This window comes from Balearica regulorum, chromosome 6 (genome assembly GCF_011004875.1).
Source record: "Balearica regulorum gibbericeps isolate bBalReg1 chromosome 6, bBalReg1.pri, whole genome shotgun sequence".
NCBI lineage: Eukaryota > Metazoa > Chordata > Aves > Gruiformes > Gruidae > Balearica > Balearica regulorum.
Genome location: NC_046189.1, coordinates 15,470,266 through 15,484,451, shown reverse-complemented (window position 1 = coordinate 15,484,451; position 14,186 = coordinate 15,470,266). Strand labels below are relative to the sequence as shown.

General features: G+C 41.2%; 1 protein-coding gene across 1 annotated transcript in view; it reads left to right on the top strand.

Annotated features, from left to right (window-relative positions):
• The first annotated feature begins 596 nt into the window (after positions 1–596).
• The window catches only part of CD28 (CD28 molecule), a 30,171-nt gene continuing 16,581 nt past the window's right edge, over positions 597–14,186 (top strand). Inside the window, exons 1-2 of the mRNA XM_075756470.1 lie at positions 597–737; positions 6,047–6,506. Coding sequence (XP_075612585.1) covers positions 6,476–6,506 — 31 coding nt within the window. The 5' untranslated portion in view covers positions 597–737; positions 6,047–6,475. The remainder of the gene's footprint in view (positions 738–6,046; positions 6,507–14,186) is intronic.

Sequence of the window (14,186 nt, the reverse complement as noted above, 5' to 3'; positions counted from 1 at the left end):
GGGAATCCCTTTGTTTTAAATGAAACTAAAGATGAATCTTTTCCCTGAAATGCTCAGCTTGTTCTGAATGCTTGTTTAAATCAAATACAGATATGCTCTATTCTTTCTGCAGAGCCGTTTGCCTGCTCAGAGACAGAGAAAGAATGTTGCAACATAGATGCATGCACATCTCCACATAAAACAAACCCCACATCCAGGTCTGCAATCAGTCGGGTGTCCCAGGGGATGAGGAGGTATTTTAACAATGCTGCAGCTTGTTGGAAGAGAAAGAAGGGGAGGAAGTGGAGAAGGCATGGGGGGCAGAAAAAGGAGAACAGATTTTTCATTATAAGGATGACATTTACAAACATCATTCCCTTTGGATGAGCTTACATATAAGCTAGACAGCTCAGACAATATTAAAACTGAGATGAGGCTTTATTTCTGAGTGCTTTTCTTCTGAGGAACCTGAAACACTTTCAGAGAAGCATGACTTAAGCCTCACAGCAGCAGCGTGTATGAAGCAACAATTATTCTCCATTTAGTAGACGGGGTATAAAAATGCAAAGAGGTCACGTGAGTGGTTCAAGGGCGTAAAGGAAGTCTGTGGCACAGCACAGAAATAGAATCCAGACCTCTTGACTCCTAGACTTGTACTTGAACCACAAACTCATCCTTCTTCCCTTAAATACTGAAGAAGTTGAAAGCCACGCAGCATCAACAAGTCAAAGATCTGAGCGATGCTTGCCTTAGATTTTGTAAGTATATACCTAAAATAGTATGTGCATACACAGGAAAAGATAATTACCTGGAGTATTACATAGTAAGTGTAGTAGAAATGGCAAATTTGTTTTCTTCCTTGGTGTGCTGCTGGAGCAGGACTCCCTGAGTTCATTTGTGTTCCCAGCTGGGAAAGGATTTCAGGAAATGGAGTTGGGAGAGGACAGTTAGTGCATGTTTGTTGACCTGGACCTTTCTTACTTCAATCAATGAGATATTTACAAGAAAAATAAATAAATATGCGTAAGTGTTTTGTGCTCTGATAAAGATGATGCTGCAAGGAGAATGCAGGAGCAAAGGATGACCTTTTTTATCTGTAGTAAAAGCTTCTACAGGGTTTAAAAAAAAAGATGTTAAATTATGAAAGAAAGAAACAACAAGTAAGCCTGGAAAGATTGTTGCTTATAATCATGTTTGAACGGAGACATGGCAGCAAAGATCACCTACTTCTGAGTGTAATTCTTCAGTGTTAAACAGCAAAGGCTACTCTCAAGAGAGATTTCTGAAATGAAAAGTTGTTTGTGTTTTCACTGGTTAATGCTTGAAATCTGTCTTCTGGGTTCAATTCACCAACTTAAAGCATCATACAAAGAAGGCAATTTTAGACAAGTCTAACCTTGATTCATGACTAAGGGAAAAAAACCTCAGTTCTGTTTTCCAGTGTTTGATGAGTGTGCAGGTTTGTGTGACACTGGCTATTTACTTTTCCTCTGAAACAAGGCCCTTCACAGAGACTGGTATGTGCTCTTTACTGAGACCATCTTTGAATTCCAAGACACAGCTGCATCTCCAGTACTGTTAGTTTGGTTGGAAGGCATTAGTCTCAAAACCAGGGAGAGAGAGAAAACATTTGCCTCCCCTAAGTGGTTAGTCTTGGGTGAGGACTAGTAACAGTAAATTAAAAGCAAGAGAAAAAGGAGAGACCTCTTGCTCTTCTTTTCTTTTCTTTTTTGTTTTGTTTTCTTTTCTCGCTCTGGTAGTTAAGGCCTATTTGTCTGAATGCATGTGTGTTCTGGGTCCTGATTTCTAGCTTCACTCTTTTAGAGTGATACTTTAAAAAAAAACGTTATAGATTCCTTTTAATTGCCCAGCTCCCTTAGTGAGCAGCCTATTGCACTCAGCAATTGACACATCAAATTAAACAAGATGCCAATACTTCAAAAGCAGAAGTATTCATACAGGTGTAAAGGCAGACCTGCTTTTTGCCTCATTCCAAAGGAAAGGAGAGCTGCAGCCGGGCTGTTGTGGGAGTCCAGTCCAAGCCCAACACCTGGATGCTAGCCTTCCTCCCCACACAGAAGCAGTTCCTGGTTTTGTCTATACATATATGCAACAAGATATGGACCAACATATGTGAAGGGAAGAGAATCAGCTACCAGAACAGCCACATCCATTAGACATCTCCCCAGAGCAGAATTGCTATCCTTCATTAAGCCGTGGCCATTACTTGTTATTATTACTGAGTTTATATTGCTTCATTGGGGTTTTTCAGTTGTAGAGGAACACAATGTCTAAGGATTTGCTGGAGGATGGGTTACATTCATTTTAAAATCAGAACTAATCTATGCTAGGCAGACAGGCAGTTGAAGATAATTTATATTAAGGAGAAAATGCACAGTCAGATACATTCAGGTAGCAGCCCACAAACTGAAGACTCATGCATCACTGACTTCTGAAATGTCCTTTTCCAAATCCCTCACTACACCGTGTGATTTGAGAGCTGTACCCTAGTTGTGCTTATTCTGTGGGCTGCAGGTTAGAAAATAGTGCCTTTTTTGCTGCTCAGAGTCATTCATACCTTCAAGCTTGATGCTCATTACAGTCCTGCAAGCAGGTGAATCTCTAAGCTGGGATCCCTTGCAGTCTAATGGCAACATGAATTACTGGATTTACTAATGAGATGTTACAGGAAACTGATAGAGGTAATTTGTACAGAGAAGTAATCTGCCCAGATAAAATAAACATGGAGTTGAATCTTTGTACAAAACTCATTGCTAACCTGAAACAAGCTTTTTTGTCATATGTTATATGGTTTTAATTAGGGAAAATACAGTACAGGGCAGGGTTGCTAAACAGTGTGTATTTGTCTCTTATAGATAAAATTCTGTAGCTCAAAAATGGACTAGAATTTCACACACAATTAGAAAGAGACAATTAGAAAGAGACTAAAGACATACAAAGAATGGTCTATGTTCACAGCATTAAAGGGTATGGTCTTTGCTGTTGTGGTGCTGTGACTCAAATCACTAAGGTGCTGAAAAGCCAAAGGGACTCCCTTGCTGCATGGGTCTGCACTTGCACCAAGATAATGATGACATTGTGGCATGACACATCAGTATACTCAGAGGTAGCATTGAATAGTGAGAAAAGGTCACACTGTATCTGATTCAAAACTGGTAGAAAATCCTGAAGATCCCTGCTTCACTCAGCAGAGGAGAGCTAAGTACATGGAACACAACAGCACTCTGACAAGCATTCATTCCTCTGTTAAAGTTATTGCTGTTGTTTGGTGCAGTACCGAAAAGATGGGAAGAACAGGGATCATTTCCTGTGGGATTTTTATTTTTCACCTTAGTAGCAGAATCATATTCTTTTTAAAGACATTTGATGAATTAACTTTGTAGGTAAAAGCCAGTGAATGATATTTCATTTATGTCTTGCAGATTTGACAATCATTTTTAGTCACCCAGAAAAATCTTCCTCAATATTGCCATTGGGCAATATTCTTTCCATATCATTTCCAGAAGCTGCAGAATAGCTAAAATACATCTGCTACCTACGATTATCTTGATGTGTCCTATTACTTGTATTGCAATCATGTCTAGGTGACCTGGCACAGATTGTGTTCCTCTGGGCTGGCCAGTTCTTGACACAGAAACAGACTTGCATGAGGGGATGTGAAAAATGGAAGAAGAGAGAGTGAAGAAGGCCACTGAGGCTTTCAAGCCCAGCTCCTCAGACTTCTCCTTACCATGAAATGACACAGCAGTGTTTTCATCCGTTACCATGGCATTCTGCAAACAACTCCAGCACACTAGCTAGAAATTAAGTGGGCAAACCTCTAACAGTTTGGCAGTTTGAATAAACATCTGTGAGGATCTGGCTGGACTTGGGGACAGGCTGTCCTTTGCAAAAGAAACCACAGAAATTGGTAGAGACATCCCCCTTGTGTAACGGCCTCTGCAGAGTCTAGAGGAAAGGGTATGAGGCAAACAAGATCTATATCCAGAAGAGGAGAGAGATGGGGAGTGGCTGGAAAAAAAGTGTCCCATGGCAGGGAATCCTGTACAGTGCAGAAAGGTAGAAGGGAACAGAAAAAAACCCAGATGAATGGAGGAGACCAGAGAGAGAGGTGCTCTCTATTCCACAAAGAAGAGCAGGATGCATATCATATTGCAGATGACAACTGCAGTGCCTTATGTATCATGTGTGATCACACAATCACCGGCATCTTCCCAAGGAACCTCTTGAAGGCTTCCAGGCTTGTGGTCTTGGAGAAAGGCAGGTTCTCCTGAAAGGTATTACCAGCTGCGAGAGAAGCAGGGACCACAGAGCTGTAACCTGAAGATACTAATGATCTGCAGTTTGGGCAAAATTTAGGAGTTCATTTAGGAAACCAATGGGGACAGAAAGAAGCAGAGTGAACCCTGCTAGAACATTAAATCATAAATAGCTGGAGTTGTCTGACTTTCTCAAGGCTATTCTTATTTCTATTCCTAAAGCTTCCTATCACAGAGCACATGAGAATTTAAATCAGCCTCTTGGGTTGGGATGGGCATTTTTTTCTTTCTTACATATAATAAGACATATATTGCTTCAGGTAGTCTCTCCCTTTCCAAGAAGAAGTGCTGTTCAGAAGGGACACCCTGTGATCACAATGACGGTGGGGCCGTTGACCAACCTCCTCTCCTGCGTGACTTGGCTGAACGTGGCAGAGTATCAGATGCTTTGCATCTGTGTGCTCCCATTCTTATGCACATATCCCAGTCTCAGCTGAGGCTGCAAGCAGGAATAACTTAAAATACCACAACAGCTGTTTTGTTGGATTTTATAGAACTGAAACCCAGGAGTACTGGAAATCTTAAAATAAAGCTTTTTCCCATAAAAGAAACTTCCAGATGCATGAGCCCTGAGTGCTTGTGAACAAGCAATGTTTGGCTAGTAAGCTTGCCCTTTTGATATCTGCTACTTGCCATTTGATCTATAATAAATATGTAATAACTTGCTGAATACCACAGTAATTCATGAGAACATTAATGCATGATTTTGTGGTAAAAGGGTGCATAATTTCATTAGAGGGCCACTGTCAACCTGACTGCATATTTTAGCAGGGTTTCCTTACCTGGATTGATTGTTCCTGAATAAAAAATTCCAAAACTGAGAGCAGTCCTTACTAAAAATTTTCATGGGTTCGACAAGCCAGTGAGCAAGTGCTGTGATGCTCAAAACTACATGTGACGTGTAGTATGTTAATTTTACCAGTCAAGGAACCTCCTTTTATGTGAAGTATTTCAAAGAAAACCAGGTCATTTGTTCCACAGGTGGCAGGATGACGTGCGCAAATATTCTCCCTACATTTATGATCTTACAGTAGGGTGAAGAGACTTCACCTACAAAGGATTCACAAAGCTTTACAATGCTGTAACTGCTCACTGTGATGTGTTACACACTTTCCAATGGCTATAGAAAAAGGAGCATGAGAGGATCATGATCCTAAGCAGGATTTGTATACCACCTGAACTGCTTGAGATGGACGTCTAACCAATTAAAAGCCTCCAGCACTAGAAATGGAAACCAGTGGTCAGTCTGCTGCTCTGCTTGGGTACTCTTGCCTTTAGAAAGCTTTTTCTAAATCTGAAATCTCTCTTGCTGCAGTGCAATCCCATCATTATTTGCCTTGCCTACAGCAGACATGAAGGACACATGATTTCCTTCCTCTTTGCAGCAGCCTTTTGCGTATTCAACATCTGCTATTCCCCACTCAGTCCCCTCTTCTCAGAGTGAACACACACCCTTCAATCCTTTCCAGACTTCTGACTGACCTTACTGCACTCCTCTCACCTCCTTCCAGCTGGGCACAACTTCCTGGCTACACAGTGCCCCAACCACCGCTTGCTACTCTAGCTAAGGCACTGCCGATGCAGAACCAAGCTGAAGGACGACTTCACGTAACTTTCAGTCCGCTCTCCCAGCTTGTGCAGTGTGGTGTTTGCCTTTTTCATAATATTAGTGACTGGTGTTTAGCCTGTGATCCTCACAGATCTTTTTTTTTTTCCTTCTTCTGCAGAGCTGCCATCTCACCTGTTGTTCCTCGCTGCATACTCGTGCTGCAGACTGCCTCTGCATGACTAATGGACCTTGTACTTGACGGGTTTTCTATAAGACCAGTTCGACAGATTGTTCAGTTTTTACAGTTTGAATCCTATTCCCCAATATGCCTGCAGTCCCTCCCACCCAGGGCTGTGTGGAGATTTAAAAAGCAGACTCTATGCATCATCCAAGTTACTAATGAAAGTAATGAACTGTGCCAGGCCAGACCAGACTCCTGGGGAACTCAGAACTGAGAAGCTCAGTTTATCTTTCTGTTTTGACAGCAAATTGTCTGTAACTACTGAGCCTTGTTTCCAATCAGTTTGATACTCACTTTTCAGCTGGCCATATTTCTCTTCCTTGCTTACATAAAACTCTGCCAAAAGCCTTCTGAAAATCAAGATATATGGCATTTACTGCTTCTCCCTGTCAGCATGGTAAGGATTACCTCATCAAATGATGAAATTAGATGGTTTGACACAGTCTGTTCTTCAGACAGCCATGTTTTTTTCCCTCTAGGTACTTATGAATAATGGCTTCAGTAATTTTTCCAGTATTTTTGGAGGAACTGAAATAAGCTGATCTCTCTATAATGCTCTGACTCTTCTTTCTCCCTTTAAAAAAGAGAAGTATTACATTTGCCCTCTTCCCTTCTTTGATATCTCACCTTTCTTGACAGAACCACAAATGGTTCTGAAATTACATCAGGTAATTCTCCAAGTATTCTGGGCTATAATTCATCATGCCCAGTTAATTTGAATATAGTTGGTGTTTTATGCCCTTCCAAATGCATTCTCCCCTTCTCCTAGATGGAGATCGTACTGCTTTGCTGTGGTGTCGGTTGTGTTGGTTGCCTGCCTGCAGCTGGCTCCTGAAGCCCCTGAGACAAAAACAGCACGTGGCTTTCTCAGTAACATTTCCCCTTTCTGTTAATAATTAGCTATTTCCCTGGGATTCGTTTTACTCTGAGTGTTTCTTGTTACCCTTTAGGGAATTTGGTTATGTTACCTCATTTTGTGCTCTTGCTTTTGTGTTTCAATCTCACATGCTAGTGCCGTGTTTGTACACTCATCCTCAGTAATCCTCTAGTTTCTTAATACCTGTCTTCTCTTTCTAAGCAGCCTTTCCCTTACATCCGTCCAGTATCTCTGAACATTTTAAAATATGCCTTCTTGATGTCTATACTCCTTATTTTGCTGTCTTCCTTCTCCTTCAATTTCCAAAGGAATGCTATAGAAGCTGGAAGCAGTTAGCTACTCTGAAAATGAGATTTTAACTGTGTTTTTATTATTTTGATCACAAGGCCAGCATTTTAACTGTACAGCAAGAAGAGCTCTAGGCCTCCTGTTTCTTCAGCATTATTGTAGAAACATTTTATGCCAGACTGCATTACAGTGCGGATGCCTCTCAAGATTTCTTATCTGCACGTGGTATCTGATGCAAGGTGCACAGAGTGCTTTTGAAAGTTTTCAAAAATTGGCAGCATCTCCAGCTGCTAAAGTCTCTTGTGCTTCTAGTCCCCATCAGGAGAAAACAGTCTCATATCATCAGGATTTTCACAAATGCTACAGAGACAGCTAATTATGTCACCCACAGACACATTTGGTCTTGCTGGGAAACATACAACTGTCTCCATGGGTTTTTAGCTACTCCCGTTAAAGTGCATTTACTCAGGTATAAATCGCCAATGCCAACTGCCCGCACTGTACCACAGCTGTATGTTTCTGAAATTGTATTCCATTTGAACACATCTGTTACCTAATAGCAAAGATGGCCTTGAAAATTTAGATGACAAGCTAGACAAGACTTGTGCATGTGCTCTGCGGTGAGAGGGCACACTTAGAAGGCTTTAGGTCTTACGATTTCAAGAGCCAAATTTAGCATATTTTTCAAGTTCTGAACCATTTGGATTAGAAACTCATCTCAAGCCTTTCAGTTAGTTCCTACACCTACGACATGTGAGATGATATGCCTGGAAGTCATCAAAATTCAGCCCATGCCTGTCTTACTTGAACAATAGTGATGCTGACAGAACAACCACAAAAGAAATAACAAATCAACAAGCTAATCTACATCCTTCCAGCATCACTTCCTAAAATGTGATGTAACCACATAAGCATACCACAGCCTATAGCTTACATGTCTCACACAAAACCTGAGCACCTGCAAACGTTAGAGAACGTAGACCTAAAGTTAAAATTTGCAGCTTCGCATTAACTGAAGAACACATACATCTCTTCCCTTGCTTTCATGTTCTGTCCAGAACTAGAAGCAGGATTGGCTACTTATTCCAAGAAAAAAGAAAGGCAAAAGAGCTTTATAACATTTCTGATGGAATAGGATGGAATATAACAGAAACCAAAATGTGGGGAGACAGTCTTCTCACATGGTCCACAGTCCAGGCTTACCAGCTTAACAGAATTCAGTAGGTCAAATAATGAGCTGGTATGAAATCCTGGCCCAATGAAAACCATGCCAAAACTCCCATTGATTTTTCTGGGGCCAGGATTTCAGCCTGGCCAAACTGTGTCCAAATGCTGACCTTTTTTAAAAAGTGGCAAATGTCATGCAGCGTTTTGTACATGAATATATTCTCTCCTATGAAGACAGGCTGAGAGTTGGGGTTCTTCAGCTTGGAGAAGAGAAGGTTCTGGGGAGACCTTATTGCAGCCTTCCAGTACCTGAAGGAGAGCTACAGGAAAGCTGGAGAGGGACTGTTTACAAGGGCGTGTAATGATAGGACAAGGGGTAATGGCCTTGAGCTGAAGGAAGGTAGATTTAGCTTAGATATTAGGAAGAAATTCTTCTCTTTGAGGGTGGTGAGGCACTGGAACAGGTTGTCGAGAGAAGCTGTGGATGCCCCATCCCTGGAAGTGTTCAAGGCCAGGTTGGATGGGGCTTTGGGCAACCTGGTCTAGTGGAGGGTGTCCCTGCCCATGGCAGGGGGGGTTGGAACTAGATGACGTTTGACATCCCTTCCAACACAAACCACTCTATGATTCTGTGATATTCAAACTGGAATGGTTTGGGGCAAGGAAATATACATAGGGTGGTGTCCTGGTTTCAGGTCAAAATAGGCTCTGGAAGACACTGTCCCTACTGTAGGTGAAAGGATGGACAAAGGAATACTCTGCAATGCTGGCAGATAGGAGCCAAGTAGGGTGCTCTGTGGAGCTATGGATTTTGGTATAAGAGCCCATTTTGGTATGGATCCCTAGATCCATGAGAGTTATATTATTCTCCACAAGATGCGCCAAGCTCAAATGCTACTCAGCAACAGAAGCGGTTTCTCTGTTGTACAGATTAACAGAGGCTGGTGCTGTTTGGAAGAGATGAGTATGAGTCAGGTTTTCTGGAACTCACACATACCCAGCCGCAGCACCTGGGCCTCAGATGGTTTGCTCTCTCCCAGCTGCTTAGCCCACAATCGCTGCTCTCCTTCAGTGGACAGGACAATAACAAACAGGTATTCTTAGCATGGGTGCAACCTGGGTCTTGACTGTGGAGTTGTTCCTTCTGCTTTGAAATCTACACTGCTGTCTTAAACTTAAAACAATACTTTACCACTTCAGCTGATGACAGCTGAACAATATACTCTACCTTAGACTGCCTGTTCATGCCTGACTTGTGTATGGTGTGTGTTCTTCTCACTTCCTTCCAGTGTTTACAGCCAGGCAGCAGCAAGGATTCAAGTGCTCCTGTGCTGTCTCTTGCTCTCCACACCTTTGTAGGCTTCTGCCTGTACAGAACTAATGTTGGCTCTAGTACTCTGATATTAGCTTAGGTTCAATGCATTATTTTAAGCTAATGAACAAATAAAAACTAGCATAACCTATCCCTAGGGACAAGAGGAAAAGCCAAGACCAGATGTTGAAATATCAAAGTGATGATGTCAGTTAAACCTTTTTACAAAACAGTCAAGTGGAAAGGCAAGACTGAAAAGGAAAGTTGCACTTTTCCTCCAACACAGGTCAAATGAAGAGCTAAACACTCTTTCTCCTTCCCATCATTGCAGCACTACAGAGATTGTGCTTTTCCCTGACATAAAGATTATACCTTCCTTATACAGGTTTACTGCCCTCACACTGTTAATTCTCTCTAGGCCTTCAGAAAAAGGAATCTATTTCTACTAGCTTTATTAGTGCAATGCAATTTTCCCAGACCCAGAGCTAAATGAATCGTTTATGGTAATAAGTGATTCGTTTAACTTAGTCCATTTTTTCCTACTTGTGACTTGACCATCACATCATCCTGACTTCTGTGTTTGTAGGATTAATTGTAAACATTCACCAAACAGATTATACAAATACATTTCAATTGATGAGTTGTTTGCAGACCAATGTCTTTGAAAATACCCAATTTATTTTTCACCCTCACGGGTATGTGGCTGGTTGCCTAATTCACATGCCATCGTTTCCAACAGAGAAACTAAAACTTTTAAAATAGGAGAATAATGATGGAAGCATATCAGTTCCTGAACAGATAATAATGCCCCTGTATGATGATCTTCCAGATTAATATTAATCTGTATTAAAAATTGTTTACAAAATGTTTAGGACTCACAAATAAATTGTTAAACTAACATCTTAAATAAACATGACCCCTGGAAACCCGGAGTGAGATCTAATCATGAGAATAGTCATGAATTACTTCCTTCTAGTACCAAAAGCTCTGCTGCTTACTAATTTGTCTTTTATCCTGCAGGGCTGCTCTGTGAAAACCTCCAAGGATATTACATATAATATAAACCCCACATACAACTAGTCAAAATTTGACTAATACTAACTAAGGGAACTTTGACTGAACAGGCAAAATGTTATATAGAATAATTTGTTTTGTAAAAGACATTTACAAAATTACTTGCAATTATGAAAGGAGGATTGAATTAATGATTGTCTTATTGGTATGCCACATGGACACTTGGGAGACTTGTGAGAATATTTTTTAATAACAAGCATGTGCAAGTACCTTAAAAGGTAGAATTAGGGCTAATGGAATCATCAACAATAATCTGCTGAGGCCAAGGAAAAATGACACCAGAAAACTTCATGTTTCTGAGGCATAAAAGTAAAAGCTCAGAAATTTAATCATGAACTCCAATTTTATCATAAAACCTTAGCAGACTTGGCTACAAAAATGTGCCTTAATTTTTATAAACTCAGACTATCCTGAAGTCAGCAAAACCAGAGTTTTTACATTGCCTTTAATAACCTCCAAAGCTTAGTGAGATATTAAAATTTGACTGTATTTTAATATCATCTGAAAGATTATCCAGACAGCTGCAACAAGCAATATGTAGCAGGACCTCTTCAGGGTCAAACTTTGTGATAGGAAAAGATGAGATTCTTCTGGTTTTATTATAAAGGAATCTATATGTATATGAGACAGCAGCAATGTGAAGTGGAAGCCCATATACCTAGCTTTCTAATCCTAATAGTTGCCTGCTGGCACACATACAAGTTTCCTTTTTCTAGCACACAGTGTTTCATTATCAGTCAGTTTTGGATAATCTCTGGTCTAAGGGCCCAGTTTAGCCTGTAAGAACAATACACCCAACCTGCAGTCTGCTGTCTCCCACAGGCCCTTTAGCAGCAGTCATACACATCAGCCATGCAATATGCCAGTCAAAGGACAGCAGAACGCCCGTTCACATTAACAGGCTGTGCACGTGCCTGTTGGTTGATGTGATGAGGGATAAGTCTGTGCCATTACACGTCATTGGCACGTCCGGAGTACCAGTACTTGTTGGCTCCATGTCCTAAGATACATTAGGGGAGACACCTAAACATTCAGCACCCAGGTGGCTCCCTAATGGACTTTATGGCTTGCACCAGTAGACAGAATGGACACTTCTGAAATAAAGCATGGAAATTTTTTCTGTTTCTTGTGTGGACGTGACTTCTAATAAACCATCATATGATTTTTTTCTCCTCCTCTTTAAACCAGCAAGGATTCCCATCCTCTGAACGCACGAAGGTCTTTGTAAACAGCAAAATGGTTATTTTCAATTTCTCATTTAAACGAATAGTTTAAAGGAATGCTGACACATTGAATAAAAGCAGGATTTCTTTTCTAAGAAAAAATTCATTACAAAATTAATAAGTACTTCTCACAATTCACGTGCATATCCAAATGAGTAAGCAGCTGCTTCCTACTGTGATTTGAAAAGGGCTTCCTCCTGCTTTAGGTACTTTTCACAGTTAAGAATCAGGAATTTTGGTCCCTAGTTCCTGTGTGGAAATATTTAAAACTCTTTCTAATATATTTATGATGTTTTCCTATGCAGCCCAGCACAAACATTTCCAGTGTGCTATGACTCAGTACTTTTTTTGAAGTGGCAAAAATACAATGAAAAGCCTGTTTCTCATAGTATTTTGGCAGAAAACAACTCTGTGGGCTGGTGTTGGCAACACCACAGTCTAAGAATAGGGCACTTCTCAGGCAGAAAGTTGTTGAATTTGGACATAAGCTAGGTTTGCCTAGGCGTAAAGAAGCCACTGTCTTCAGGGAAAGGAGTAATTTGGAAATGCTTATTCTACAAGTTAGAGTGCATTAGTGTCTACCAAAATAATTATTTCCTGTGACGGCTACTCAGAATGAAGTAATCTCAAAGAATATATTCCATTGTACAAGTGATGTCGCTGGACAGCCCCTCCGACACTTCCTCAAAGGGGCTCTCATTGTATGGAGTGCTCTATTGTAGTTTCAATTGTTCATAAACATGAGTAATGCTTCCTTCCAAGTTTGTGTAAATGGGAAGAACTGTAAATGGGTGGTGCTTCACCATACATGTACCATGCTGATAGCATGACTACCATCTTTATAAAATATAGCATTTGAGTGAAACAAAAAGTAACACAGCAATGAGGACGTGAAAGAGTTAAAGCTTTTAAAAATGAGCCTGATCATGGCAGCCTTAAAAACTAATATTCTGAGCTGAACCTGGGTTGTCCTGGTTCTGCTGAACCCCATGGAGGTGGAATTGTTTTGCCTAGCTAAGGCTTTACCCATAAATACAGGCTATGTAGATTGTTCTCTACAAATAAAGGCAATGCAGACAATTCCCTGGAAACCTCAGCTACAGCGTTCCCTTACTACAGGTAATGTTTGCCAAGTGACTCAAGTGTCTACACCACCAGTTTGATTTCATTCTCGTTTCACCCCAGGGCTCTGGTTTCCCGATTATCCATACTGTCCACGTGCTCCTTTTGGCAGCAATGATTTTGGTCAATTATTTGTCTCCAAAAGGAAATGCGGGCACAGTTGGCAGACCAGCCAGCTCCAGGCAGATGATAATGAATGTGTACCTCCCAGGCTTGGGCTCCTGCTCCACGTGACTGCCGTTCAGCACAGCCCCAGAAAACCTTCCTCCCTCAGCAGCCCTCTACAGGCCCTCAGACCTTACAGGACCCATGACACTCCACCTTGCCCTCAGATAAGAAAATGCAGCCCCAGGAAACAGAAATCATTACTGATATTTAGGGATCTATGTAACTTTTACGGACAAGCTACAGACAGCCAGGTCTGGAACCTGTCTTGTTGCACAAAGCTGAATTCTGAATTTGTCTGCTCAAGATTTCTAGGCCTTAAGTTCTTTGGAAGATGCTTCCTCTTATTTAAAACTGCTTGTAGAATTCCTGCAGTCTTCATTAATACCTTTTCTTTTCATCAGGATAAAGGAGAGGGAAAGAAATTCTCTCCCTCTTAAGGAATGAGGCATTCTGAACTCCCTCATACACAGGACACCACTGCTATGCTGCCATATCCTTCACAGCTTTACTGGCTATTTTCCAACTTTTCCCATACTCCTCTCCTTAGAGGAGGCCAGAAGATCACCGGCCTGTCATTCACAGCAGAAATGGAAGAGCTAGCTCAGCTCCCTCCAGCTCTCTGGCAGCAGCTCTGAAACAGAGGCTGAGAAGAGCTAAGGATTATTTTCCCAGGCTCTCTTTGCTCTACCAGTCCCAAGCATCAGGTCCTCAGCTGAAGTAAACTGGAACAATTTTGTCAACTTCCATAGTAATATGCAGGGGTCTCACTCACCTTTTCTACCCAAGAGAAACAAGGAGCAGGCAGTGCAGTTAAGAGAAATTATTCTCCCTCTAACCTTAATCTGA